This window comes from Chlamydomonas reinhardtii, chromosome 12, assembly GCF_000002595.2.
Source record: "Chlamydomonas reinhardtii strain CC-503 cw92 mt+ chromosome 12, whole genome shotgun sequence".
In the NCBI taxonomy this organism is placed as follows: Eukaryota; Viridiplantae; Chlorophyta; class Chlorophyceae; order Chlamydomonadales; family Chlamydomonadaceae; genus Chlamydomonas; species Chlamydomonas reinhardtii.
Window position 1 is genome coordinate 7221339 of NC_057015.1, and position 26036 is coordinate 7247374.

The 26036-nt window shown below is 63.0% G+C and overlaps 4 protein-coding genes across 4 annotated transcripts; 1 reads left to right on the forward strand and 3 right to left on the reverse strand.

Moving 5' to 3' along the window:
* Positions 1 to 116: 116 nt before the first annotated feature.
* CHLRE_12g558350v5 (uncharacterized protein) lies at positions 117 to 4209 on the forward strand. Its single transcript, XM_043069134.1, has 2 exons — positions 117 to 922; positions 1573 to 4209. Exons 1-2 carry the CDS (start codon positions 911 to 913, stop codon positions 1942 to 1944), a joined length of 384 nt encoding a protein of 127 aa, XP_042918868.1. The 5' UTR covers positions 117 to 910; the 3' UTR covers positions 1945 to 4209.
* A 684-nt stretch (positions 4210 to 4893) lies between these two features.
* Positions 4894 to 8736, reverse strand: CHLRE_12g558352v5 (uncharacterized protein). The gene has a single exon (XM_043069135.1). The coding sequence runs from the start codon at positions 7949 to 7951 to the stop codon at positions 7763 to 7765; it is 189 nt and encodes a 62-aa protein (XP_042918869.1). The 5' UTR covers positions 7952 to 8736; the 3' UTR covers positions 4894 to 7762.
* A 64-nt stretch (positions 8737 to 8800) lies between these two features.
* Positions 8801 to 13556, reverse strand: CHLRE_12g558300v5 (uncharacterized protein). Its single transcript, XM_043069133.1, has 8 exons — positions 12632 to 13556; positions 12470 to 12526; positions 11948 to 12024; positions 10775 to 11813; positions 10510 to 10557; positions 10214 to 10385; positions 10013 to 10072; positions 8801 to 9863 (listed from the first exon to the last, which is right to left on the reverse strand). Exons 1-8 carry the CDS (start codon positions 13091 to 13093, stop codon positions 8818 to 8820), a joined length of 2961 nt encoding a protein of 986 aa, XP_042918870.1. The 5' UTR covers positions 13094 to 13556; the 3' UTR covers positions 8801 to 8817.
* Positions 13557 to 14780: 1224 nt separating this feature from the next.
* Positions 14781 to 25986, reverse strand: CHLRE_12g558250v5 (uncharacterized protein). Its single transcript, XM_043069132.1, has 26 exons — positions 25674 to 25986; positions 25460 to 25600; positions 25169 to 25246; positions 24840 to 25005; positions 24504 to 24624; positions 24068 to 24277; positions 23618 to 23759; positions 23108 to 23348; positions 22622 to 22775; positions 22177 to 22352; positions 21700 to 22003; positions 21373 to 21481; positions 20841 to 21072; positions 20346 to 20686; positions 20019 to 20121; positions 19770 to 19828; positions 19328 to 19513; positions 18607 to 18790; positions 18243 to 18340; positions 17984 to 18068; positions 17574 to 17737; positions 17137 to 17302; positions 16693 to 16939; positions 16294 to 16472; positions 15995 to 16142; positions 14781 to 15814 (listed from the first exon to the last, which is right to left on the reverse strand). The coding sequence occupies exons 1-26, from the start codon at positions 25818 to 25820 to the stop codon at positions 15637 to 15639; spliced, it is 4359 nt and encodes a 1452-aa protein (XP_042918871.1). The 5' UTR covers positions 25821 to 25986; the 3' UTR covers positions 14781 to 15636.
* Between the last annotated feature and the right edge of the window lie 50 nt (positions 25987 to 26036).

Below are 26036 nucleotides of genomic sequence, written 5' to 3' on the forward strand. Positions count from 1 at the left end.
CTTGCCTCCCCTGGGCCGTGCCTGGCACGCACAGAACACGCACAGAACACGCCTTGCACCAGCCTCCATCATATGAGCTATTGCTAGCAAGTCCCGTCGCGAAAATGATTTAAGGACTTCAGCTGTACTGTACTCTAGCCATCTTTACTGATTAACCCACCAACACCCCAGGACTCCATCGTAAAATCAACGCAAGCACAGCCGGCCCCTTCTCGCCGCCCTCTTGAACCCTCCCCTCCGTGGTCCCTACCATCGTTTCCCCCCTACCCGCTTTCCTGCTGAGCCGGCGAGTGCCCAGAGACCAAGTGAATCTGCAAGTGAATTGCACATTTGTGAGTTGCACACGCGCCAAAGAAGAGAAGATTGCAATGATGTCGACACGCCACAGGCTGGGAGCATTACAGCATAAGACAAATGCAGCAATGTCTCTGATGATCCCATGCGGGACAGGTCAATAGGTCATCCACCTGGAGTTTTTGAATCTGCCGCCGCAAACTGTTTGCTGTCTGCTTACGGGTCTGGGCATCAGCTGCACCCTACGGGACCTCGCCAACCTGCCTGAACCCTGTCCCATCACACATCCACCTGGAGTTTTTGAATCTTGACAGCCGCTCCTTGACAGCCATACTGAATTATAGCAGAGCTATAACAATTCGTGCTACTCTCACTAGTCGACCATGTTTAATTGAACAGTCGATCCCTCCGGAAAGCGAGCACCTGTGGAAACCCTTCCATAATTTTCCAAGTGACGTCGCGACGCCTATGCCTTCGGCCTTCGCATAGTACCTCTACTCCATAAGGTCGTAGGCTGTTACTGTCTATTAATGAGCCACTTTAACGCTGCCGGCGACCTCACAGACCTGCTCACAGACGAGCGCGACATCCCACCGCCTTAAAGGTTTATTTTGTGATGCTATTTAAGGTAAGGCAAGCATATATTGGGAGGTTGGCTTTGAGGGTGAAGGGTATCGATCGATGGGGATTGCAGAGTAGTGAGCCCTGCACAATCCCTGCTTTCAGCGAATACCTGCTTGAATAAGTCGATTGCATGTACATGTTTCTGATGTCAAAACGAGAACTCGTCACGTTCCGTTACACGCAGCACGTCCACTTAGTCCACCGGTCCAACTCGAACCCTGCCTGTGTGTCAAGAGCTTTCCTTGATGAATTTGGCTAAACGGGGAGTGATGGGGATGGTTGCTGCATGGCTTACACATACGTACGTACGTATGTGCATGTGTGTGCGTGTATGGCGAGAGCACCCTCCATCCAGCCACACAAGCCACACACGCAGCAGCAGCAGCCCCAGCCCCAGCGTCCGTGTAGTCTGTGAGAGCATGCAGGCACACACCTTTGGCACTAGCTATAGCTCTATGCCACACCGCAACACCATAAGCTACACCACCCGCCCACCCGCCTGCCAATAATGCTTTGTTGTAATTGCTTCAAAACTACGTATATCCATCTGCACACCTCATCCTTGTGAGCCGTGGAAACTGTGATGTCATCAGTCGATCTAGATGAGGCAACCACCTGATGAGCCACGCACCCCACATACACACGTGTGTGCAGGTGAAGCACATCACGATGCAGGGCGCCAGCGCTGTGCTCGACCAGAATATCCAGCAGCTTAAGCCGGGGCAGCAGCAGATCGTGCAGCAGCTGCAGCAGGGACAGCAGCAGCTGAAGCAGGGACTGCAGCAGCTGCAGCAGGGACAGCAGCAGCTGCAGAAGGGGCAGCAGCAGATGCAGCAGCAGATGCAGGAGATGCTGCAGGGACAACAGCAGATGCAGCAGCAGTTGCAGCAGCTGCTACAGCAGGGACAGCAGCAGGGGCAGAAGCAGCAGGGGCCCCAGACGCGCCGGCAGACTGCAAAGGCACGCGAAATGGCTGCGCGCGCTGTGAATTCTACCCAGCCGATTGCCGTGCGCCTGCTGCCGTAAGTGTCAATCACCGCGGGCGCCCTGTGCAAGGTAGGTCGGTGATACCTCGCTGGCTGGCTGGCTGGGTGGTGATCGATTGGCACATCGGGGTGAAAGTGGCACAAGTAGGGAAGAAAGCTCTGCTGTTGAGGAGAGTGGCGGCGACTGAGCTACCGAGCGAGGTGACTGGCACGGCGTGGATTGGGTGCAGCTGGCTACCGGACATTGGCACACTACCTTACCGGACATTGCTTCAAAGCTACCGGACATTGCTTGAAACCTACCGGACAATGCTTGAAACCTACCGGACAATCGTGCACCACCCTACCGGACATTGGTGCGCGACCTTACCGGACAATGTCTGAAAGCGCCGGACTCTACTTTACCGGACGAATTGTCCCCTTATTAAATCGCATTGTCCGGTAACCGATTAGCCTGAATGTTCGGTAACAGATGACCGTATTGTCCGGCGGTACGATTGGATGGGGGTAGAGTGTGGGCTCCTCCTGCTCCTCTTATTACTTGCTGCATAACGATGAGCACACCGTCTGCATGCATGCATGCGTGCGTGTGTGTGTGTGTGTGTGTGTGTGTGTGTGTGTGTGTGTGTGTGCGTGTGCGTGTGTGTAATGTTATTACCACCAAGGGGAGTCGGGCCACCCGCCGCACGCACGCACGGTGGTTCATTGGTTGTAAGCATTCTAGCATCACATCCCTGCTGCGCGCTGCTTGCCCGATTCCCAGATAGATGCCTGCATGCATGTGACCCGCCGTAACCCGCAGGTACACACGCACACACAGTGCCGCGGTGCTGCCCCCGCTGCTAGCTGCGTGCGTGCGGGTGCTGGTGCTGGCCACGCTGCTGCTTGGCTGTATTGGATGACTCTCGTACATGGGCGACATTCACTTGCTGCTAGATAGCAGCGCTTGCGATAGCTGGCTGCGGCGCCGTCGCCCGTCATCGTCATCTATTGATTTCTGTCCGCTAGCGTCAGCAGTAGAGCGTGCGGTAGATGAGTGGGTCGCCATGCATCGGCTGGCAGCCGAGGTAGGGTCGAAATCAACCCGGGTTCACTTCAGTTTGGGGCACCGTCCCAAAACTGCACAACCTTTGGACCTGTGTTTAGTCGTGGTAGTACAGTCCGACGTGGAAACCAACCTTACCTACCCCCCACAATTCGCCTGTCGTGTCAGATTCACCGTCCGACAGTACTACCACTGCCGTACGGCCCTTCCCGTGCGGGGGGTCATAGGGGTGGGCAGGGGGGTCCCCATGGCCAAACTGGTGTCCCCTGAGTCCCCCACGCTGTCAGCCCCTCCGTGCATGTAGTAATGACTTGCTGGTCAAGTGGGAGGGCGGTCCGCGCTCGCCTGAGGTCGAAATGGGCGGGTTTTGGCCCGCCAGCCATGCGCCCGATGGGCGCGTGTCTGTCCGATTGGGCCAAAGTGTGCTGGAGAGAGCAGTAACTCACTCAGTATGTTATTTAGATACCCAATGTTGCATTGGAATGTATCCCGGGGCAAAATGTGAGGCTCTGCCGACCGGCAATTTCGCGACCGAGGTCCCTCGAGGAGCCATTTTTCAAACCGTGATTGATGCCGTGTCTACTTTCAGCTATAAGAATGGGAATTCAAGGCTTTGCGAGGGCTAAGAACAGCTCTTCGTGCACAATGTCGGGGCATGTCGCTGCATTTCGCGAGCTCGGCGAGCGGGGAGGCCGCGCCAGGGCTTAAAACAACAAGTCATAACATACATATGTCATGTAGAAGCCTTAGGCAAGGTTTGGTCTTTGGACGGTGCGGCGTGTATGGGCACGCCCCGAGTGAACCCGGGTTGGTCGAAATGCAGCTTGATTGCGCCTGCCGCCCGCCGCTGAAACAAGCGGGGGGTATGCATGTCGCCTTGCATGTGCGTGGCGGCGATGGGGTTTTGCTAGCGAGCTAGCTAGGCGCAACAAGTGCAGCGGCGATAGATGGACGGAGGTGGGGCTCGGTTGGTGGCTCCTCATCAGCCTGCACGTGCCCGTGCAATGCACATACACGCACGAGATAGAAGCGATAGATGGCGTTGAGGTTAGTTGCAGCAAAGCAACACCTGTATGTGTGACTATTTGTATTCGGGCAGCAGTCGGAAGTCGGCGGCGGGCAGGCTCATGCGGGCAACCTGGCCTTGCTTGAGAAGTTCCGGGCGGCGTCAGAAATGGCAGTAATGCTGTCGCTCATGGATGGATGGATGAGTGGGCCGGCACGCACCATGCGCCTTCCGTTTCAATGGATGGCACACCACCGCGTCCCACGTGCCCCACTTGATTGCCCCAATACTACAGCCAGCAGCAGTGCCAGCTTACTTGCGCCCGTCATGCTGCCCTGCCGTACGTCTTCCCATTCCCTGCCGGCTCACACAGCCGAGACTGTCCAGCCCGCATTGAGTGCCTCAAGACCTCCCTCACCGCCGCATACCGCGCGTCACACATTGTGGTGAACAGCTCAGCCGGCCTGGTAACCGCATGCGGCGCCGCGCCGCCTGGCGCCGCCAGTCGAACCCTGGTGGCACGGCCAGCGCGGATGAGCGGCCCCACTGAGTACGGCGACATGGACTGATGGTTGCCGTATCAAATGAGACCAGGCTCAGGGGGGGGGGGTAGGAAACAAAGTGCCAGACTCGTCCATGCCCCGAAATCCCCCGCCCCTGGCTTGAGGGGACAACCGACCCCGACCCCCACGGACATACGGTAACCTTGTTATGTGTTAAACCCCCTCCATTTAATACCAAAGTGGCGCCAATTCACTCCTCTTGACGAGCGCGTTTACGCTGCTGTGCCATCGGCGGTCCTGTTCTGAGACTTCGGTCATCCTATACATGGAAATCCCCTCGATCGACCCCGTCCACCCCTCGTTCAACTCTCTGCCACGTTATGCACACATAGTGGATCAGACCGGAGACACGAGGAGCCCTAACGGTTCGGTTAGTCTGCTGGTTACGTGGATAAAGAATGCACACGCACTTCCAATCCTGTAACATACACATCATCATGGATTCATGGGGAAAGATCATGAGCTCTCTTCCCGCCCTGCCAGGCAGTGCCAGGGTGTTTCGATAGACGAGCGCACGTGCGGCGCTTCAACCATGTATAAGTGTGTTGGTGTGGTGGTGTCGTGTTAGTTTGCTTACACACGTTGTCAGTACCCAGGAGCGTGCCGCCCCGTCCAAACTCGGGACCGCCCAGACCAGCACACACTAGCACACCCACGCTCTCCTCCCCCGTGCAAAGGTGCTCCATTAATCTTCTCAATTCAAGCGGTCACAGTAGTATACCGCTCAGCAGCCGACAACAGGTATCCGACGTCGTCACGTACGATAGGCTCTTCTTCAGATCTCCGGATGAATTGTTGCCGAGTCAGCAATTTGCAGCCGCGTGCTCTGCTCGCCCCTTCTTCTTCCGCCGTTATAGCACCACCCGCAGGCTTCAAGTCCAATACAACAGCATATTGTAACATAAATCCAACACCGCATTCTCTGCAATAGCCGCCTATCCTCTAAGCATGCACCACTTAGCGTGCACCGCACAAAGAAAGCACCAGCCTCACCTCACCCTCAACGGAGGTGCTCGCTCCAACATCGGCAGGTACGCATCAGACCGTACCGTACGTGCTTCTTGGGACAAGTACGCACATGCCTCAGAGCAGGCGCACCAACTGGCGCACACCGCTACTGCTCCTGCTACGCCTTGTTTTTGCATGCGTGGCGCGTCCGTTTCCATGGACTGAAACCCTCAAAAACCTTTGCGTGTAGCAAAGTATGCCAATATTAAGTAATTTGTACTGTAATACTCAGCCACCCACCGCCACTCAATGGCCCCCACACCGTCTCGGCCTGGCGGTTAACCTTCTGTTCGCTACGTGCGCAGTACGACAGCGCCCTTGCTTGCACAGGTGGCCCTGCGAACACGCCATGTGTTCGCGCACAACGTCCACAGGCGCCCCACCTCAGGCGGGGCAGCAGACACTTGTTGCTGATGCGCCAGCAAAGTAGTAGTGCCGTTCGTCTTCACACACACACACACACACACACACACCCCAAACCTTACACACATATGAAACGACATGGATGCAACGAACCAACAATCCCTACCAGGCCTGGCATGCATCCTCCAAGCCACCAAGCAAAGAACACACCAAAACACCATTCACGTACAGAAGGACCGACCACAGGTGCCACCAAAACAAACGTTACTGGCACTTTGCTACTGCCGTCTTCAGGCGGCCGCAACGTACAGGCTCCCAGGTCCAGCCGGGCAATACTCGCAAGCCCCATCACCTGCATTCAGGTGTGCCCGCCTTGCGACCACCGCCACACAACCGCCGTCACCGTTTAACACTAAAGGCATAAAACAGCCAGCCGCCGCGCCCTGGGCTCCCAGACTCCGCACGCCTGGATTGCACACTGAGGCGTGGGCGCCAATCGCTCGGGGCAGCCCTCGAACCGGCATCCTTCTTCTCAGGTAAGGCACAGCCCCTGCCCCGCCTCGCCGCCGCAACGGGAAATGGCAAAAACGTGAGAGTGCGAGAAAGCCGAAAGGGCTTCGGAAAGCTGCGGCGTCCCCTGCGGCCCTTGCACCGTCTCCTCTCATGGGAGTGCAATCGTCTTACTACGCCGCTCCAGACCATCACGCGGCTCGTAAGGCGGCCCCAACAGGATCATACACCAGCTTGCCACTATTTGCCAGCGGCGCAATCAGTGCCCATTGTTCCATTGTAGTGCTAGCCATCACACGCCCGACATGACCGCATCACCAGAAGCAGTAAAGGGCGTGGCATCAAACGTGCATTTTATGGATGCATCCAACGCATGCTGCTAAGCAAAGCAATGGTGCGCCACGAGCCAGCGTCTTCCGTGCATCAATGTCACCCGGCCGCCGAGTGCACTTCAGGGATGCACTAGGTCAGGACGGTGCAACCGGCCGCGCCCACGGTGGCGCTTGGCGAGTACGGAGGAGCGACAGGCAACACATGCGTGCCTCCCTTCAAAACCAAACGCTCATTAGCAGCTACAGCGAAGCCGCAGCTAACAACCGCAAGTGTCCGCACTCACTTCAGTGAAGCGGTCTCATAGCGATAGCGGTATAACTGTTAAACCAGAGCCGTACGCAGAACCCTATGCCAGCCCACCACACCCACGTGGGCTGTGGCTTAGTGCCGTATTTGCCACCTTGCGGGCACAGCACCCCCTATGTCTTGTCTTCGCCGCCACAGCCAGCGCCCAACCATTCATTGGTGAAGTCCACAACCGACAATACGGTACCGCCCGCTTGCTTCTCAGGCGTAGACTGCAATGGGCCGTGGCACTGTCGGCCCAACAGGGGCAGCGCATCGCTGCACCCGCCGCCGCCTAGAGCTGTTCGCACATAGACACACTCGCAATAGAGGAAGGATCAGGTCGCACACACGACACAAAACAGAAATGTACAACTGCGGTAAGTACACGCACGTTCACGTCGTCATTCCCCCCGCGCTCCGCCGCGACAAGCGCTGGCGAGCGCAACAGTCACCCCCATCCGTCTCCTGCGTGTAAGCGCTGGTTGGCTGTTGCGCCTTCTCTCAGCACGCGCAGACAAGCCTCGTGTTACCTTGTCTGCTACGGAGTCTCATGCACACACAGTGTTCCTAGAACGCGCAGACGAGTATGTACCAGCACGTCCACCAAACACGTGTGCCGCCGGCCCCGGGCCGCGGGGGAATGGCCCCAGCCGCAGCCTCGGAAAACCAGCGCGCACATGCTCTGGTGCGGTCCTTCGTGACCGTGTGCAGTGCAAGCAGCACCAGCACGCAACTTCAGGTACTAGAACCGTGAACAGCAGCAACATAAAGCACACGAACCCGGCTGGCGCAGGCCAGCCGCTAGAAACCATTCACACTTGTAGATTGTGCGGAGGGATACACGAACAAATGCGAGGAAGCTCTCGCCATCAGTACTTATAACCCCTGGCAGCGTACTCTTCGGAGCTCCGCGGCTTTGGTATGGGGACATGTAAGCCGTGTGCCGTGAAGCCGTGCGGCCCTGCCATCAGCTGTTCGGGCATCAGGACCGGTTCGGACAACGTGTCCCGCGACCGACCCTGCCCCTCAGCAGCTTCGACCCGATGCGCGCAGGTACGGTAATGTTGCAGGCCCCCCACCCCATGCGGAGTCGTGTGCAAGTACTTGGCGTGTATGGGTGTGTAGTTGCGCACGTGATACTTGTAACCCCATCTGACTCTTCCCTAATCGCAATCCTCTAGACTACTCAAAATTAGAATCTCGCAAAATGCTGATGCTGCGTTACGCGCGCATCCGTCCACTCATGTCAAAGTAGTCAACTTGGCGCTGCCCGTAAAAGTCAGGAATGTTGCTGAGGCACGGCGCATGGCGCACATAAAGGAACGCCTTCGCCAGCCAAAGCAAATTGTGGCGCCCCCTCGCATGCAATCGGTCAATCTTGTGAACCCCCGCAAGTGAGCGAAAAGGCATGAGAATCACCACTCGCAGCCATCACAAAGGCTCCACGGAACAATCCAGCCAAAGCACCCAGGAACTCTTCCTCCCTCCCGCCGAGCTGTGACTTCGAAGCTCCATGCCGCTCGTACGATGTGCTTTCAGTTCTTCTCCGCCCTTTTAGCCTGACCTGCCGCGACCCTTGTCGTCATCAGTGTTATGTGCATGCGCTGGTGTCGCCATCGCTGTTGCCGTTAAGTCTCACGTCGTCACTATCCCTGATGGACGTGGCTGTGTCGCTCACATGTACGTGTCGCTTCTCTTACGCTCGCGCTCCAGCCTAGCCTGCTGGCAGTGCCGCCGGTAGCCCGCTATAAGTCTCAGCCGCGCGCCTTGTGGGCAGCACCGGAGGGCGATGGAGGGTCACCGAAGGTGCTGCGGCGGCGAGGAGGGCTGGAAGTAGGGCTCCGACACCTGCACGTGCGAGTGCGCAGGCGAGGAGCCCGGCCGCGGCGTGTGAAGCGCCTGCGCGCTGCCGCCGACGTGCGGCTCATGGGGCGCGCCCTCAGCGCCGCCGCTGACGGCCGGCGCCAACGCCGCGCCGCCGCCGAGGCGCACCACGTTGTCCTGCGTGGGCGGCAGGCGGAAGCTAACGGTGCCGCCCAGAGGCGACCGCAGCACAGCGCCGCCGCAGTAACCACCGTTGCCGCCCAGGCGCGCGCGGGGGTATGCTGCGGCGGACAAGCCGCCGAGCTGCTGCTGCGCCGCCGCCGCTGCCGGGACGGCGGCGGGGGCGCCTGCGGCGCCGCGCCAGGGCCCCGGCACGGGCTGCTGCATGGCGCCGGACGTGGATAGCCGTGCCGCCGCCACCGCGGCCGACGACACGCCGGCCTGGCCCGCGGCCGGCGCCATGGCTGGCATCTGCATGAGACTGCCGGGGCCCGACAGCATGCCGGCTGCCATGGCCTCCGCCTGCGACATGGGCTTGGGCCGCGGCATGAGGCCGGAGCCAGTGGTGGGGCGCGAGCCGGCGCCAGCGCCCGGCGGCGGGATGTACATGGGCATGCTGCGCGGCGCGTGGTTGAGCAGGCCGTTGCCGCCGCTGGGCTTGCTGCCGGTGCCGCAGCAGCCGGCCGGCGAGTGCGCGCCGGCGCTGCCGCAGCCGCCGCTGGTCTCCATGCTCATGGCGCTTGAGTGGCGCTGGCGCAGGGGCTCCGAGGCGGAACGGATGTGGCGGACCATGCGGCCCAGGATGCGCGCGGCGACCTCGAACGTGGGGCGCTCGGCGGGGTTGGGGTCGGTGCAGGCGATGCCCAGGCTGCGCAGGGGCGCGTAGATGGAGCCGTCGGAGGGCCACGTCAGCTGGAGGGTGCCAGTGACCAGGCCCATGAGGACCTGCGGCGTGGTGAGGCCGAGGTAGGGGCGCACGCCGGCGCTCATCTCCCACAGCATCACGCCGAACGAGTACACTGCGAGACGGCGGTGAGAGGACGAGGAGACGTTAGGACGAGGTTAAAGGACAATGGAGCGGGAACGCGCGGCATGGGCTTAGTAGCTCGCATGGGTGAGGGGCAGAGTGGCGACGCGCTACAAGAACGGAAAGCAAGCGCCGGCTCACCGTCAGAAGCCTTGCAGCAGCTGCCCTTGGCGGCTTCAGGGGCGAGGTAGGCGAGCGCGCCTGCACAACACATTATAAAGAGGCAAGCAGCAGCGGTAAGGTCAGGAAGACAAACGCACGCAATGCGAACACAGGGCACATCCACATTTACATGGCTGCCTGCCTGCAGCACAGCCACCATAGCCCGCCCGGGCCGCTCACCCCACTGGTCTGACGTGAGCTCTGTCGTGTCGCCAATGCACGGCCGCGCCAGGCCCAGGTCTGCGATCTTGCTGTTATAGCCGCGCGGGTCAATGCAGGTGAAGCCATTGACGCCCGCCGCGCCGGTCGGCGCGAACTGGCAGGGCGAGCCCTTGAGCAGCACGTTGGTGGGCTGCGGGTTGAGGAGCAAGAGACGGCGGGTTTAGGAGGCAGGGGTGGGGGCACGGAGCGCAAGGTCACACGAAGATGGGGGCGCGGGGGCACAAGCACAGGACGCCTGCCGCTGTCAGGCGCACCTTGAGGTCGCCGTGCAGAATGTCCAGACCGTGTAGGTGCGCCATGCCCTGTGCGGACCAACATTATGAAGGAGAGGGCGTCAGAACAATCAGAGCGGAAAGCTGGAGTCGGCACATCATGCGTTGCCGTCATACGTGCACATAAGATAAGAGGTATGATTTCAAGCAAAAATCACGAACCGGTGTGCACAATCACCCAGAGCATCCAAGCCCCAGCACGCCGCATATCCCTGGCCTGCACAAGCACACACGCGCGCGCACACACCTGCGCCAGCTCCTGCGCCGTCAGCAGCAGCGCCAGCAGCTTGGTGCGGTGCTCCAGCGAGCGCCGCGCACAGAACTCGCCGCGCACGATGGCGTGGTGCAGCGTGCCCGCGTCCATGTACTCCATCACCACCACCGTGCAATGCCGCCCCGGCTCCGCACGCAGGTCCACAAGCGCCTGCATCAGGCTCACGCCCTCGCCCGGCAGCGGCTGCGCCGCCTCAGCGTCGTCGTCGCCAGCGGCGGCATCTGCCGCGGCCGGCGGCATTTCCAGGCTAGCGCGCTGTGCCGCCGCTGCGGCGGCGCGGCCGCCTTCACTAACGGCTGCGCCATCGCTGCAAACTACAACGTCGCCGTCGACCGCAAGCGAGGTGCGCCGAGGCAGGTCGCCCTCGCAGCTGCTGGTGCGGGCACCGCCCATCGAGCTGCACTTGGGCAGTGACAACGCGCCAGACACGAGCGTCGCCACCGACCCACAAGCGCCTGCCGGGGTCGTCGGCGCGACAATGCCGCCAGCGCCGCTAAGGAGCAGCGCCAGCTGCGACGGCGTGTGCGGCGACTGCTGCGACTGCCGCGCGGGCGACTGCTGCTGTACCGGCTGCTGCAGCGAGGAGCCCGGCCGCAGCGGCATCGTCGTCGGCGGCGTGGGCACGCGTGGCAGCGCCGCCGCCGCCGCCAGCGGCCCCAGCACTCCCGACAGCTGGTTGTGCAGCGCCGACGACAGCCTGCTGACGCTGGGCTGCAGGCCGCCGGCGCCGGCGCCGACGCCGCCACCACACGTGGCCGAGCGGCCGCGCAGGCCGGACTTGAGGTCCGCCAGGATGGCAGCCTCTGTCCGGTCGTGGCACGCCGCCAGCTCCAGGGCCAGGGCCTCTGACTCCGCGGCGTCGTGGGGCGCCACGGCAGCGCCGGCCCCGCGGCCAAGGGAGGTGGATTGCAGCAGCGACTGGTGCCGCCGGGACCGCGCCTGGATGCCGTCCCACACCTCTGTCGTGAGCTGCGCAATGGCAGTGGCGAAGCACTGCACAACGCAAGGGTGGCTGTTGCGGAGGAGAGGGAGGAGAGGGAGGGAGGGTTAAGGGGAAAGAGAATGAGAAGGGCCGGCGGCCGGGCGCGCAGGATGGCCCATACGATGGCGTTCGTTGGGCGATGCCTTCTCTACTTCCAGACTCACCTTAAGACTCTCGTCAACACCGCTTCTGTGAAGCAGCGCTGCAGGTGTGTGCTGTCGTCGTTGTTCCCGAGCAGAAACTGCGAAACGCCATTGCACAGTCGGACAGGAAAGAGTCAGCCGGCAGGGCTTGGCTGGACGGAGCTTTCTCTAAGGCATATCATATAACCCCAGCTATTCTCTTATGTTTTTTGGACTGAGTCGAGGTACTCAGCTAGGAGCTGTTGAGCGTTCGGAAACGAACTTCGGCCCTTCGTTTCTGACCATAGGTACCCCGAAAGCCCCTCAGCAGTCGCGCCAGGCCCCTGTTGCAACTTTCAGGACTAAGTACTTGCACCACTCCTTGCAACAAGACCGCGGAGGCTGGACGTCGGGAATGCGAATTCACTCATTGTCGCTGACTTGCGCAAGAGCGCCAGCACTCTAAATTACTGGCAGTTTAACGGAACATAATATTGGACTGGTCAATTACGCGTCATCGTAACGGCAAGCGCCGGCACCCGATACGCATGACAATTTGCCCACCTTGACCGCAACGCGCGCGCCATGCCAGGACGCGGAGTAGACCACTCCGTTGGAACCCTGCGCGTCAGCAGGGGCAGCCAGAGCTGAAGCGCGCCAAAAGGCAACGGAAGAAGACGACGTATCTGGCAGATATAGGGCCAGGCACTTTTTAAGACAGCGCACCTCGCCGAGGTAGCAGAGGTCCTCCAGCGAGCCACACAGGTCCACAAATTCCACCTTGCTGCGGGGCGGCTGCGGCTGAGCGCTGCCAAACTCCGACGCATCCATGCCGGGCTGCCCAGCGCTACCCTCATCCACATCATCGCTTCCAAATGGTAGAAAGAATGCCAGAGGGTTCAGGCTCGTGGGAGTTGTGGAAAGGGCTGAGATAACCGTGTCCTCCGATAGCCTTGGCGGGGCCTTGCGCTCGCGCAACGAGCCCAGGGTGAGCAGAGGCCTGGGCGCTGAAGACTCATCGCCGCTGTTATCCAGCGACGTAGATGTCCTGGCGTCCAACGAGCTTCCAGTTCGGGCTTTGTGCGGCGAACCCGAATTACGCTCCCCAAGGCTGCACCGCCCCCGCTCTTCCTTACAGTCATTGTCGGTGGAAGCGGGAGGCCTTATGCAACAGAGAAGAATGCTCATCAGAGACTAAGTGGCTAAAGGCAGCACATTCGAGTCAGAACGTATTGTCGTGCCTGCGTCTGTACTTGATTATAGCTGTGGGTAGTTGTGGTGAAGTAAAAGCTTGCGTGAATTGTGTAAAAATCTATGGCGCAGCGCCCAGGATTCTCAGCCGGCCGGCCGGCGAAATCGGAATGGGTGCGCAAACCGCCAAGCGTTATCTGCCTGCGGCCCCCGTATAAACACTAGTCCTATCGTCCTGCATTTATCAAGACACTCAGGAGCAGAGCGCCGGCTCGTGGGAGACCAGTGTCGGCCAAAAAAGCTATCTTCCAAACCGCCATATCACGCCGTACGCTTCCCGATAGCCGGCCCCTAAGCATGAAGGACCGTCAATGTGTTGTTTCTAATAGACAAGGCATCAATGGAAGCGTTGGCGTAAGGAATTGAGGCTGATTCTGTCTGACGTCAGAAGCGAATTTACGGCAGATTTGGGAATTCGATTTGAACTCGATGGGAGTCCTAGCGCTCGCAATACGCGGCTACATTTAATTACCCTATGTATTGCCGAGCCCGCGCGGACAAGGCTGGGGGGCGCGATATGCGGTGCGCGTTTGTCCAGCTGGCGTGGGACCCATGCGTGGGACCTGCCACGGGCGATCCCCACTTCTTGTCCTGCCACGCGCATATCGGCCGCCCCGCCCCAGGTTGCGTGTCCGCGGCCTTTTTCATCTTCTCCTATTCGGGTTAACCAGGGTCCTCAGCCCCCCCTCGTCCAGGCGCCGCGCCCCGCCCGCACGGAGCGGCTACCATCCAGCTACGGGACCGCCTTCGCCCTGTGGGTTCAGTTACTTCAAGACCACTTGGGATCGGTTAGCGGGGTGTGTGGGGGCTATCGGCCGCTGCTGCTGCCTCCCCCCGCCGACGGACTTAAGCCGGACGGCATGTCACCTGGGGTTGCCTCCCACTCCTCTCCCACATCCAACATATCCATCTGAGACCCTCGCCTAAACAGGGGCACTCTGCAGCCTGCACTCCATGACTCACCATCGAAGCGGAATGGGGGAAGCCGGCTTGACGATTGGCTGGCGGGGTTTACCGTTTCAGGCACACGCCCACCTGGCATGGGGATTTGACGGCAACTTTACGAGAGTATGCGGCATCTACAGGCCGTGAGCATTGTAACATGCTGCTCCCCCCTGGTGATGGCACCGAGGAGAATGCAGGAACTCAGTGATGCAGCAACAGCAGCGGTAACGTCTCTCCATGCCGTCGCATCCGACACATTCCTGATTCCTGCCTTTCTCTTTGCGTTTAACTAACCCTTCTGCACTCCATGGGTCGTGGGTTTCGGGTGCGATGGGACAGGGGCAGGGGCAGGGCCTGGAGGAGGAGGGCGCAGCGCCGCCCGAGAAACGGCGCCGGCGCGCAGGTGGAGGCCGGCCGGTGTCTACCGTATTGTGGTCTTTGCTGGCGGGCATAGCATGGCACGGAGCGATTTGTGCTATTTGGTTTTGTTGCCCGCTGTGCTTGTGCTGAACAGTGGGACGCGGCTGGAGACATGGCGGGCGGTGCCTGTACAAACCGCCCCCGGCTGTGTCCGGGAGATGAGGCAGACAGGTCGTTTCGAAACCCTCGGCATTGCGGCCTGAGCAGGCGGCGACCGCGGCGCCGGCAAACCAACGTGGCGTGGGCGCAGCCCACTTTTCCCATGAAGGGGAGATTCTCTTGTCACCCCTAGGCCATCTAGATACGGTACAACCTGAAGCTGATGCCATGGTTCACACAAAGTGAGACCAAATCCCAGAGTTAGTTACTGACTTGCTGTTCTTGCCCACACGCTCAAACCTGCACCTGCCTCCTCAAACCTGCCCCCATACTACCCAGCCTGCGCCCATACTACGAGCTGAGCCGCCTGAGCGTATCCATGCCTGTATGCAAACCGACATCGTATCTTCGTCCTACCTATCAACGTACTTTGCGGACCTGCCTTGTCGCATGACGTACCTGCCCTGCCTTTCTGTCTACACAGGGTTGTCTCTACAACCTTGCGGCCACCTGCCGCGGGCCCACATCGCCCCGACAGGTGACATGTGCAATGCCTTAGCGGCCGCGCTCTGCGTTCGTCGCTTTTCTCCACTCCACTGACTCCAGCGGCTTCCTCTGCGCAAAATGCATTTACCCAATTCGATGCCTCGTCGTGTCGGGCGCAGATAGCGCGAGTCTCTACCCTGCAGATTCCAGACAGCTACCAGCACAGAGATTCCCTGGCCGCCATGGCCCAGCTGCGCGATGCCTTGTGCCCACTACAACCGTGAACTGCGTCAGCAGGTCCCTCTTGAAACCAATACAATCTATACCTCCTAATGCAGCCTCCTGCGCACCCAGCCACGGCTTTGCTTTGGCAACATTCCAGCCAGCACCCATGGCGGAGTTCTGCACCTATGACACGCAAACTCGTACGACACAAGCGTGTGCAAGGCTGCCGCGGCACGACCATGCACAGCACGGTGCCTTGAAAGCGTGTCCACCCAAGCCTCTTCCACATTATTCCAGCCGCCCCTTTACAGCTGCCACCATTTTTTGTTGCGCTCCCGCTCCGCCAGCTGTCGCGCCATGTCCGCAAAGCCCTGAGCACTGGCCTCCAGGTCCGCCGCCTTGTCATTCAGGCGGCCCAGCTTCTCGCCGCGCTCCGCCAGCTTGTTCCGGTTCTGCTCCATGACCTCTCGCACGTCGTTGGCCCTGAGAGATGAACAAGCCGTGAACAACAGATGGTTGCGGCAGAGTTATGCGAGAATTAAGTTTCACAGTCACCGGCGCTGTGCTCGCTTGCATTCTCGACGCCCCAAGAGCAGTGCAAAACAGGTGCACACACTTATACGCAGGCGCCTGTGCTGAACGCGGGCTCTCGCGCCCACGCACCTTGCAGTGGTGGTGGTGGGCCGGCCGTAGGCGAGCTTGATTTCGTCTGCAGTGCGCTGCTTGGGCGCGGAGATCGGCGCGGGCGCAGCCCCAGAGGCGCGCGCGCCGCCCGCGCCGCCACCTGTCGATGTGTACGGCCGCGCGCCACCTGCAAGCGGGCCAGAGATGCAGAGAGATGCGACGTGGCCACATGCATGAATTGCAAATGTGCACCAGGACTGGCGCCACGACGGCCACCGCACCACTGCTTCGGGAAGAGGGGCTAGGGCTCAGCTCTCATAAATCCTGGCAACACTCACCGAACAGGTCTGCCCGCATTGAGTTCTCGTCCCCACCGCTGCTGCGTGCCGCCGAGCCACCGTAAGCGGGCGCCGGCGCGGCCGGCCGCCTGGCGGGTTGTGCGGGCGGCGGCGGCGCAGCCGCTTGCCGCCCGGGGGGGCGCGGCTTGGCGGGACTGCTGCTGTCGTCCTCGTCGTCTCTGCGGGTACGCAACACACCGCAGGACCGTGACGGTAGTGAGCTTAGGGCGTCCCTGCCATACTGCTGCAGCACGAGGGCGAGGCACACGTCCGGCAGCCCCCCCTCGCCGCGCCTTGGCCCCACCTCCCCGCGCCCTGCCCGCCCTGCCCGGGCTGGGGCTCCCCCGGAGCGCGGCCTGTGCTGCTGCCGCGCGGCCTGACAAGGCGCGGCGCACTTACGTGATGCTGAGCAGGCTGACGTCGTCATCCTCCTCCTCTTCCACGCCCCCACCGGGCTGCGCGCTCTCCTCCTCGTCGCTGCCGCCTGCTCCGCCGGCGGGCTTGCCGGCTCGCGCCTTGCGCCGCATGCGCATCAGCTCGGCGTCGTCGTCGGGCACTGTGCGACTGAAGACAATGCCCAGGTCGGGCAGAGAGGCGTACCACTCCGCATTGCGGCCGCCGCCGCCGCCGCCGCGCCCGCCGGCCGCTGCGCAGCAGAGGCATCGGGTTCACGCCACACACGGACCACACAGGTTGAGTGGTTGCGACAGGCGAGGGCACAGGACATGGTAATGGGCGAGTGCGAGAGCAGCGGGCAGGTAGCACGGAGCACGGACAAGTGAGCTGGGCGCTGTCGCGATTGCCGGCGCCGGGCGCGTGCCACCACGCCAACGCCAGGCTCACCTGGCGGCATCTTCCGACCACCTGCCGGCGCCGCGGTCGCCGCCTGCTCCGCCGCGCCGCCCGAGCCGTCAATGAGCGCCTGCTGCACCTGCGCCACACCGCCCGCCACACCGGTGGCCAGTGTCTTGACGCCCTTGGTGGTCTCCTCCACCGCGCGGGTCAGGCCCTGCGAGGCGCCGTAGCAGTGGCGGAACGGGCAGGGGCGCGCAAGTGCGTGTGGGGGCCAGGCGTAGTAGGCAGGGCAGATGGGCCCGCATGCACATGCCCATGCACGTGCAGTGCAGACCTAGGCACAGGTCTGGCGGTGCCGTTAGGACTGTCGAATGCATTCGCGACCTGCGGCAGGCCTGAATAGCCAGGGCCGGCCGGTTTCATCGTAACCTTCTGCTAGGGCACTCGGGGCAAACATTTGGAAGCAATCCTTTCCTCCGGCCCACCTGCTGCACCTTGCTGAAGACCTTGGTGAGAGTGACGTTGGCTTCCTTGGCAGCCTCCTTGGCCTTCTCTGCCACCAGCGCCGTCTTCTCCGCCACCACGACCGCCGCCGCGGGCCCCTTGTCCACACGCCGCCCCTCCGTGCGCACTGCAGGCGAGTCGATGCCTGTTTGAATGGGGACGGGTCGGGTGTGTGGTTTGTTACAGTCCCATTTACTTTAGTTGACCGAGAACCAGCACCGGGGGCAGCACCAGTGGGTTTTGAGGGGATGGCGTGGGCGATGGTGAGTCGCCGCACGTTGTTGTCCGGAAGGTGTACCGAAACTCCACACATCCGTGCTGCGGGCTTCGTGTCCAGGTGTTTGTCGACTTTGGACACGATCCACCCCATAACGCCATACTTGTTGCTCACCGTCAATAATGTCCGACGGCCCGCTCTCCGTGACGTGGCTCTCCGGGACCGGGGCGCTCGGCTCCCGACTCAACCGCCCCGTGGCCTGCAACATGCGAACGGGCCAGAGGGCATACGTGGGAGAATGCATTACGGAAAGCGCTGGTAGAACAAGCTAAACGCGTTGGTCCAGGAGCGCCCAGTCAACCCGCCGATACCACAACCGACATGAATCCAGAAGACCAAGATATCCTTATCGCGCCGTGCATGCATGCCTCACCGCCATGTGTGTCGCCTCGTACTCGGCAGCGGCCTCCAGCGATGCGGAGGCGGCGTCGGCGGAGAAGAGTCCGCTGGGCAGCAGTGGCGGCGGCAGGCCTGGGCCGGCAGGCGCAACACAGAGCGGATCAGGCCGCGGCACAGGACACACTACAGCACCCCGCCAGAGGCCCAGTTGCCGCGTCACTAAACGAAATGCCGCCCCGCTTCTGCCACGATAGCACCTCCCCGCACTCTCTTAGCCCCCTGCAACTCCCTTCCCACTTCCCCGCGGCCCGCAACTCCCCCCGGCCCACGCCCCCGTCCCAACCGCCCCCCTTCCCTGCCCTCCGCCCTTTCCCTCCCATGCCCTGCCCCCGCCTCACCCGCCAGCACGCCCATCTGCAGCAGCTCGTTGCCGAGCCCCAGCAGCTGCAGCTGCCCCAGCCGCGACGTGGCGGCCAGCCGGCCCAGCTTGCGCGCGTGGCCGGGCGGCACGTCCCAGTACCAGGACAGGCAGCCCGACAGCGGCGACTCGTGCACCAGCTCCAGGGAGGGTAGCGAGTACACCTGTGCGCAGGGGAGAGGGGGGCAAGCGGGCAGGGGGGGAGCGGGTTGATGAGGCAGGGGGGTTGGGTTGTAAATTCCAGCCCAAACTAAACCAAACCAAGCTGAACCGAGCGGAGCACAGGTAGAGGCGTTAGTTGCAAGCGATAATACTTATGGGATGTGGGCCGAGGCGTCGTGGAGAAGCAGGGCGAGCGGCGCCGGCGATAAATGTCGCCGCCCGGGCTCGGTGGCGCGCACAACAGCACAAGACAGGCACGCGGACGCGACAAGCAAAACCCACGACCGGGGGGCGGGTTGATGAGGCAGGGTGTGTGTGGGGATACCAGCCCAACCTGAACCGAACCCATTGCAATAGAGCGAGGAGGAGAGCGTGGCCTATGCTTGGGTGAGGAAGAGGAGGCAGGAGGCATGACTTCCGGTAGTCAGGCGCTGGCGATGGCTGGTGAGACTAGACGATGACGGTGATGACCAGGGGGCAGGGGACAGGAGGAAGAGGAGGCGCCACGTCCCACCCCGCCCGGGTCCGCCCGCGCCCACCTGCACGCTCAGGCCGTGCTCCGCCGCGGCCAGCGCCATGACTCCGGGCGCCGCGCCGCCGCCCGCCGCCACCGGCCGCGCGTACACGAGCTGCTGCCCGGGGGCCACGTGGCGCTTGGCTGCGACGGTGCGGTCGCCTGCCATGACGTTGGCGGCCGAGTAGAGGCGCAGGTACTGGTCCGTCACCTGAGGGGCGTGTGGCCGTGGCATGGTGAGCAGTGGTGAGGAGCGGTGTGGGGAGGAGTGGGGTGGCGTGGCGAGGAGCGGCGCGGCGTGGTGAGGAGCGGCGTGGCGGTGTGTGGTGTGGATGGCAAGGTGTTAAGGGGATTGAGAGGGACAAGTGGAGCGCGTTGGGAGGTGCAGCAGGGCATGCAAGGTCAGAGGCGAGCGACAGCTGACTTGCAACAGACCGCTGCAGGTGCGCGCACGGAGTTGCGCTCACCAACAGGACGTGGTGGCCGGTGGGGTCGGGGCAGGCAGCCAGGACGGATCCGCTGGTGTCTGCGAGGGACAAACGGCACATGGGGACAAACGGCAACACGGGGACAAACGGCACACGGGTTGGCATAGTTGAGTCGAGTCCCTCTCAATCGGAGGCGCGTGCGACATGATACCGCAGGTACCGCAGTTACCAAGAAGAGCATGTGACAGTGGTGATGTGCTCATACAGATGCAGCTGTGGCAAGCCCACCTTCCGTGTCATCCGCACGGCCGCGTCTCCCCGCGCCGCTCTTCTTGTGTCGGGAGCCGCGCGCCCCGGAGCCGGACGTCCGCTTGCCGCCGGAGCCGTCCACCTGCGTGGCACAACGCCCGCGACCGCACCAGAGTCACGGTAACCGCCAACGTGTGAAGCAAGACTGAGCACCAACAAAGCCGGACACAACCACAACCACCAGTCCGCTCCCTTATCCAAGCTGTGTCCGACGCCCGAGGGCCGATGCCTACGGCTGCCGACCGCTGCCCAGCCCCACCCCATCCCGACCGCCATCCCGCGGCACCCCGCGCGCCTGTCACCCACATGTGCGGCGGCCTGGGCCAGCAGCGCGTCCACGTCCATGTCCTCATCCGCATCATCCGCCTCCTCGTCCTCCTCGTCCTCATCCCCACCCGAGCCGTGCCCCTCCTCCTCCTCGCCGCCGCCGCTGCCCCGGCCACCCAGGCTCCTCCGAGACGAGCCCTCGCCGCCCGGCGCGCCGCCGCCCAGCGCGGCCTGGCTACAGCCGGCGCCCAGCTGCTGCCGGTTCCACAGCGGGCTGTAGCTCTCGTCCAGCAGCTCCAGGCACAGGCTGTAGCTGTGGTTCTTGGGGCGTAGCTCGCCGCCCTTGCCCACAAAGCAGCCGCGCGCCGCGTCCAGCGCCGCTGCGCGAAACCAAAAGAAATTTGGATGGCAACGCGCAACCTTAGTATGTCTCCAAAGCGATATAGGCCAGCAATCCTGCGATGCAGGCCTCAGCGCCTCAGCCACCTCCCGCTCCCCCTCCCATGCAACTGCCTGCACCGCCCGCCCGCTCACCCAGGCAGCCCTCCGCGTCCGCCACCACCACGGTGTGACTGGGTGCGCCCTCCTCGCCCGCGCCCGCCAGCTCCGGCAGCCGTGCCTTGGCGGGCGGCAGCGGCAGCGGCGCCAGCGCCACCGCCAGCGCGGCGCCGCTGCAGGGCATGGCGTACCAGCGCACCACAGGGCGGCCCGTGTCCACCAGCGCCACGCCGCCCGACTTGTCGCCCACAGCGATGGCGCGGATGGACTGTGCGTGCGGCGGGGATTGAGGATGCGGGAGGCGGTTGTGGGTACAGGGCAAGTGCCTATTGACGCACACGGTGTGTTGGAGCCATAGCACTTATTAAAGTGCTTGTCCATAGAACGTATTTAAGTGCTTGTGCATAGCACGTATCAAAGTTGTCCATAGCACGTACTGAAATCCGTGTAGTCCTGGCGGTAGCACGACAGCGGGCTAGGGCAGCGGTCCATTTTGGCGGTAGGATACGAGTCCGCTGCAGCCGCAGCTGCAGCCTCCAGCACACAAACACCGAAGCACAGCACGCACCTGGCAGTAGGCGAGGCTGGTGATCTCGCCCGAGCTGACGCGCACCCGCAGCCGCAGCTGCAGCCCCGCCGGCTGCCACAGCGACACAGCCGTGCCGGGCGTGTTGACACTGCAGGCAGGGAAGAAGCAGGCCAAGCCGGCGATGAACTCAGCAGGGCAACTGCAATGGCAACCTGCTCGGCCCGGGTCATCAAGCCTCTGCAGGCCTGCCGGCGCGGGTCTACCCACCTTTGCCCCTCACCGCCTTCCTCCCTCGTCCGCTTTGCCCCTGCCCACCAACCCTGCCCACCAACCCTGCCCACCAAGCCATGCTCAGTCCTCGCTCACCTGTCCAACGCCAGGCAGTCGGCGGTCCGGTCGCTGCCGCTGAACTGGTACACACGCAGCTCGCCGCGGTGGTGGCCGGCCAACACCAGACCCGTGGACCAGACCAGACTCAGAGCCGTGACCGAGCCCGGGCTGGAGCTGCCGGCGCCGCCGCCGCTGCTGCTGGGGTCGGCGGCGGAGGCGGCGGCGGAGGGCGCGGCGGCGAAGAAGGACGGGTCCGCAGCGTCGCCCAGGGGCGCGGAGGCGAGCAGCCGGGTGTTGCCGCCGTGCAGGTCCCACAGGCACACGCCGCCGTCCTTGTAGCCTGGAGGGCCAGGGTTTGCGAGGAAGGCGGGGATCGCGGAGCGGATGGGTTGGCAAGACTCGTCGGGGCTCGGAACATGGCAACCCCTGGCAGCAGCTACTTGGCAAGGCCGCGCGTTGTGCCCATGGCTGGGAGCCCGTGGCTTCCACTGAACCGCATGCGTGCACACCCACCCGTGCAATACACCAGTCCCCACGATGCGTCTCCGGGCAGCGGCGGCGGCACGCCCGCCTCAAAGGCGCCCAGGCCGCCGCTGGGGTCCCTCAGCGTCTCATCCTCCGCCTCCGCCTCCGCCGCCACCTTGCGCAGGCCGGCCAGACTGATGGCGGTGGGGGCCGAGCCGGAGGGCCTGTGGGGTCCCAGGAATGCACGATTGCATGCGTGCGTGTTTGAGGAGGAGGAGGAAACACAGGAACTTAAACAGGAGGGTATGTCGCTTGGGCAGAATGCCGCCCCTGGCAAGCCCCCGCTTCGCGTCATGCTGCGCTCTCCGCCGCTCTTTGCAGCATGCCTGCGGCGCCCCGCGCCTCCCTTCCCTGATCCATTGTGCTCAGCAACGCACAGCCCCCTTCCCGCGCCCCCTGCGCCTCCACCTGCGCACGTCAGCGGCTGCCCCACCTGCGTACGGGCACCAGCGCCGCCTCCGTGACGGTGATGCCGGTGCGCTGCTGGAAGGTGGGCGTCACGTTGGCGGGCGCCTTGGCCGCCAGGTCGAACAGCACCAGCTGCCCGCCCTCCACCAGCTGCAGCACCGCCACAGGGTCCTCATAACCTGGGCAGCGACAGGGGCGTGGGACGATGGGGCAGGAGGGGCCAGCTACGGTTACGTTTACGGTTACGGTACCAGTGTCACATGAAGCATGGGCAGGAGAGGGCAGGAGAGGGCAGGGCAGGAGAGGACAGGGCAGGAGGGGAAGGGGGGTTGTAGATACCAGCCTAGGGGAAGGGGGCCCAAGCGAAGTGGCTGCAGCAGCGTTCACACACTCGGTGTTGTGCATGTCTACACCTCTGTCCTGCAGCTGCGGAGTGCCCGTCGTAAGCAGTGCGCGCAGCCGCGAACTGAATCCAGGCCCGCACCCGCGAGGCAGCAAGCGGCACGCCCACCTGTCAGAGCTCGGCCCTGAGAGACCAGCGTGAAGCCGATGAGGTGGCCGAACCACGGCAGCTTCAGCGGCGCCGGCGTCTTGTCCTTGCGGCCCTGGGTGCGGCGCTTGGCCGCCCGCCGCCGCCGCCGCGCCCGCCGCGCCGCCGCCTCTTCCTCATCCTCGTCGTCGACCAAATGCTGCTCCTCATCCTCGTCCTCGTTCTCTTCCGCATCCTCCTCGTCTCCTCCATCGTCCTCTTCCTGCTGGCCACGCAATGCACAAGCAGCCGGTTACGATCGTGCACGCAGCAGCAACACCAAAGACCGTCATAGCCCACCAGCGTGGCCGCAACTCATCGCACCAGACAGCCCATCCCCCGCCCCTGCTCCTAGCCCTGCCGTTATACCAATCACCACGGCCAGCATCGGCCCAGCCATGCTCGTCCTGCACACCTCTCACTCGTGCTCCGCCTCTCTCACTCCACTCCACTCCACACCCCCTCAAGAGCACCCCTGATGCACGCACCCACCTGTTGTGCCGGCTCCGGCAGCGGCAGCAGCGCCAGACCCTCGGGCTGCTCCGGCTCGCCGCCGCCCACCACCAACAGCCCCTCCACCTCGCCGTAGGCGCAGCGCAGCATGCGGATGGGCTCCGCTGCGCCAGGCACCACCCTGCACACCCCATAATGGCATAAGCACACGCGGCCCGTTGCCACCAGCCACCAGCCCTTGCCGTACTATACTATGTCCAGCCCCTGCTGAGCTGGTGCTCCGCATACCGTGCCGGTTGCACACCCGAGCCAAATCCGCACCTGGCCCACCACCCCGCCAACCCGCACTCCATCGCTTGACTATGCTGCTCCCGGCCGCCCAAAAGCTGAAACCCCATCCCCCAACCCCGTCCTCCACTTCCTGAACGCCCAGTTCTCGATCCACATGGGCATGCGCTTGACTACCCCCAGCCCTCTCGCCGGCCCCACCTCAGCGCCGCCTCCACGTTGGGCTCGCCCACCTCCAGCCCCGGCAGCGACCACACCAGCACGCTGCCGTCCTCGTGCCCCGTCGCGAAGTCGCCGTGCCGCGTGCCCACCCAGCACACCGCACTCGCCGCGCCCGCCGCAGCCAGTGCCGGGTAGGCCTCCGCGGCGTCCTCCGCGGCCGCGTCCAGGCAGCACACCCGCTGCGCAGCCCTGCGAGCGCACCGCCGTCAGGCACAGCGCGTGAATTCCCTTGAGCGCCCCGGCAGGACTCTGTCATGACTGGCCCTAGTGCCCAGTATCCAACCCAAATGAACCCAGATGGACCCAAATGAACCCAGATGAGCACGGGCGCGGGTGCGGGCGCGGGGCCCGATCCCCCGGGCCTCGCCGATATGGGTTGCTGCCGTGCAGGTGTCCGCCGCCGCCCGCCACTCACCGCAGGTCCCACACCGCCACCATGCCGGCCGTGAACAGCACCAGCGCCCGGTGCACCGGCCCCAGCGACTGCACCGCCAGCTGCCGCACCTCGCCCTCGCCGCCCAGCTCCTCGCGCCGCACTGCACGGACAGGCTCACAAACATTGGCCGAGCAACAGGCACGCTGGTGTGAATGCTGTGGCGAGTGGTGTTGTGCAGAGCGCGACACCAAGAGCGCGAAAATGCCAGCGGCCGCGTTCTGAGTGCTTTTGCTTGACTGTTTTGCCTGCTGCCGCGCAGGAGCTGGCCTGCCCCTGTTCCTACCCCAGCCCACGTGTCGCCCTGCACTGCCCCACCTCGATAGGGCGCCACAACCAGCTTGCGCACAGCCCGCGGCTGCGAGGTGGCGGCCCCCGCGGCGTCTGCCAGCATGGCAATGCGCAGGCCGCCACTGGCGCAGCCCATCAGCACGTATGGGTCCCGAGCCATGTCCGCGACACAACAAATCTTGTCGTGTCGCACCTGGAAGCGTGTCCAAGTGTTCTGCTTTAGAATGACGTGGTGTGAGGTATTGGTACGAGCTATTACATGACGTCTGCCTCTATGCAGCCACGCCAAGTCATGTTAATCCGGCGGCGTATCGGAAGGCTACCAGAGCGTGCCCGGCGCCTTCCCCAGCGCCTACCTTGACGCTCCCCAGCGACCGCACGCCGCCGTGGCTGCGGTTGCCGGCCGTCACCGACCAGCACTCCATGAAGCCGCCCTGCGCACATCAGCGGCGGGGCAGGAGAAGGCGCTCTGTCAGCTGCCCTCCGCCAGCCCTGCTCCAGCCATAATGCCGTACCACAGCCTGATGCCAGGAGCCCGGTGACCGGGCCCTTCCGCCCCTGTGAGCTGGCTGCCCGCACCTCCGCGGAGTCCCGCGAGGCAGTTTGCACCTGGGTTGGCGTGGCCCCGCTGTTGCGCCGCTACTTGCCTTGGAGACGCGGAGCAGCACGCCCCGGTTACGCAGCCACATCAGCTGTCGTGTGGCGTACGGGTAGCGTGCGTGCGAGTACACGGTTCTCTCAACGCCGGGGGCGCCGAATATCTTCACCTTACCATCGCTGGTCGACACCTGTGCGATCGTGACATGCGCGTGAGTCGAACTAGGGTGGCGAACGCACAATGTCGAGAGCAACCGTCCTTACCGCGATGGCTCCCTGCACAGGCTCATACGCCAGCGCATCAGCCGTGCCTGGGATGCCAATTGATGCTTTCAGCTCATGCGATACAGCCTCGGTCCGGAGCTTGTCCGGAGCAACCTCTCGAGTTTTGGGCTTCCCCAAGCCGAACATTTGTGCGTGCCGATCTAAAGCGTCGTCCTAAATGCTTGCAAGTGTAAATCAAATTGTCATCAGCACATAGCAAATACCAAAGAGGCCAGGGAAGTGGAGTTTCACTCCAGTTTCCCGCCCTGCTTGACTGAGCCAAGGTCGCAAATGATATACACAGCGCGAAAAGTGCTCGTTATTGATGTTGTCAGATAAGAAAAGTTTGCCCGCGATGGAAGG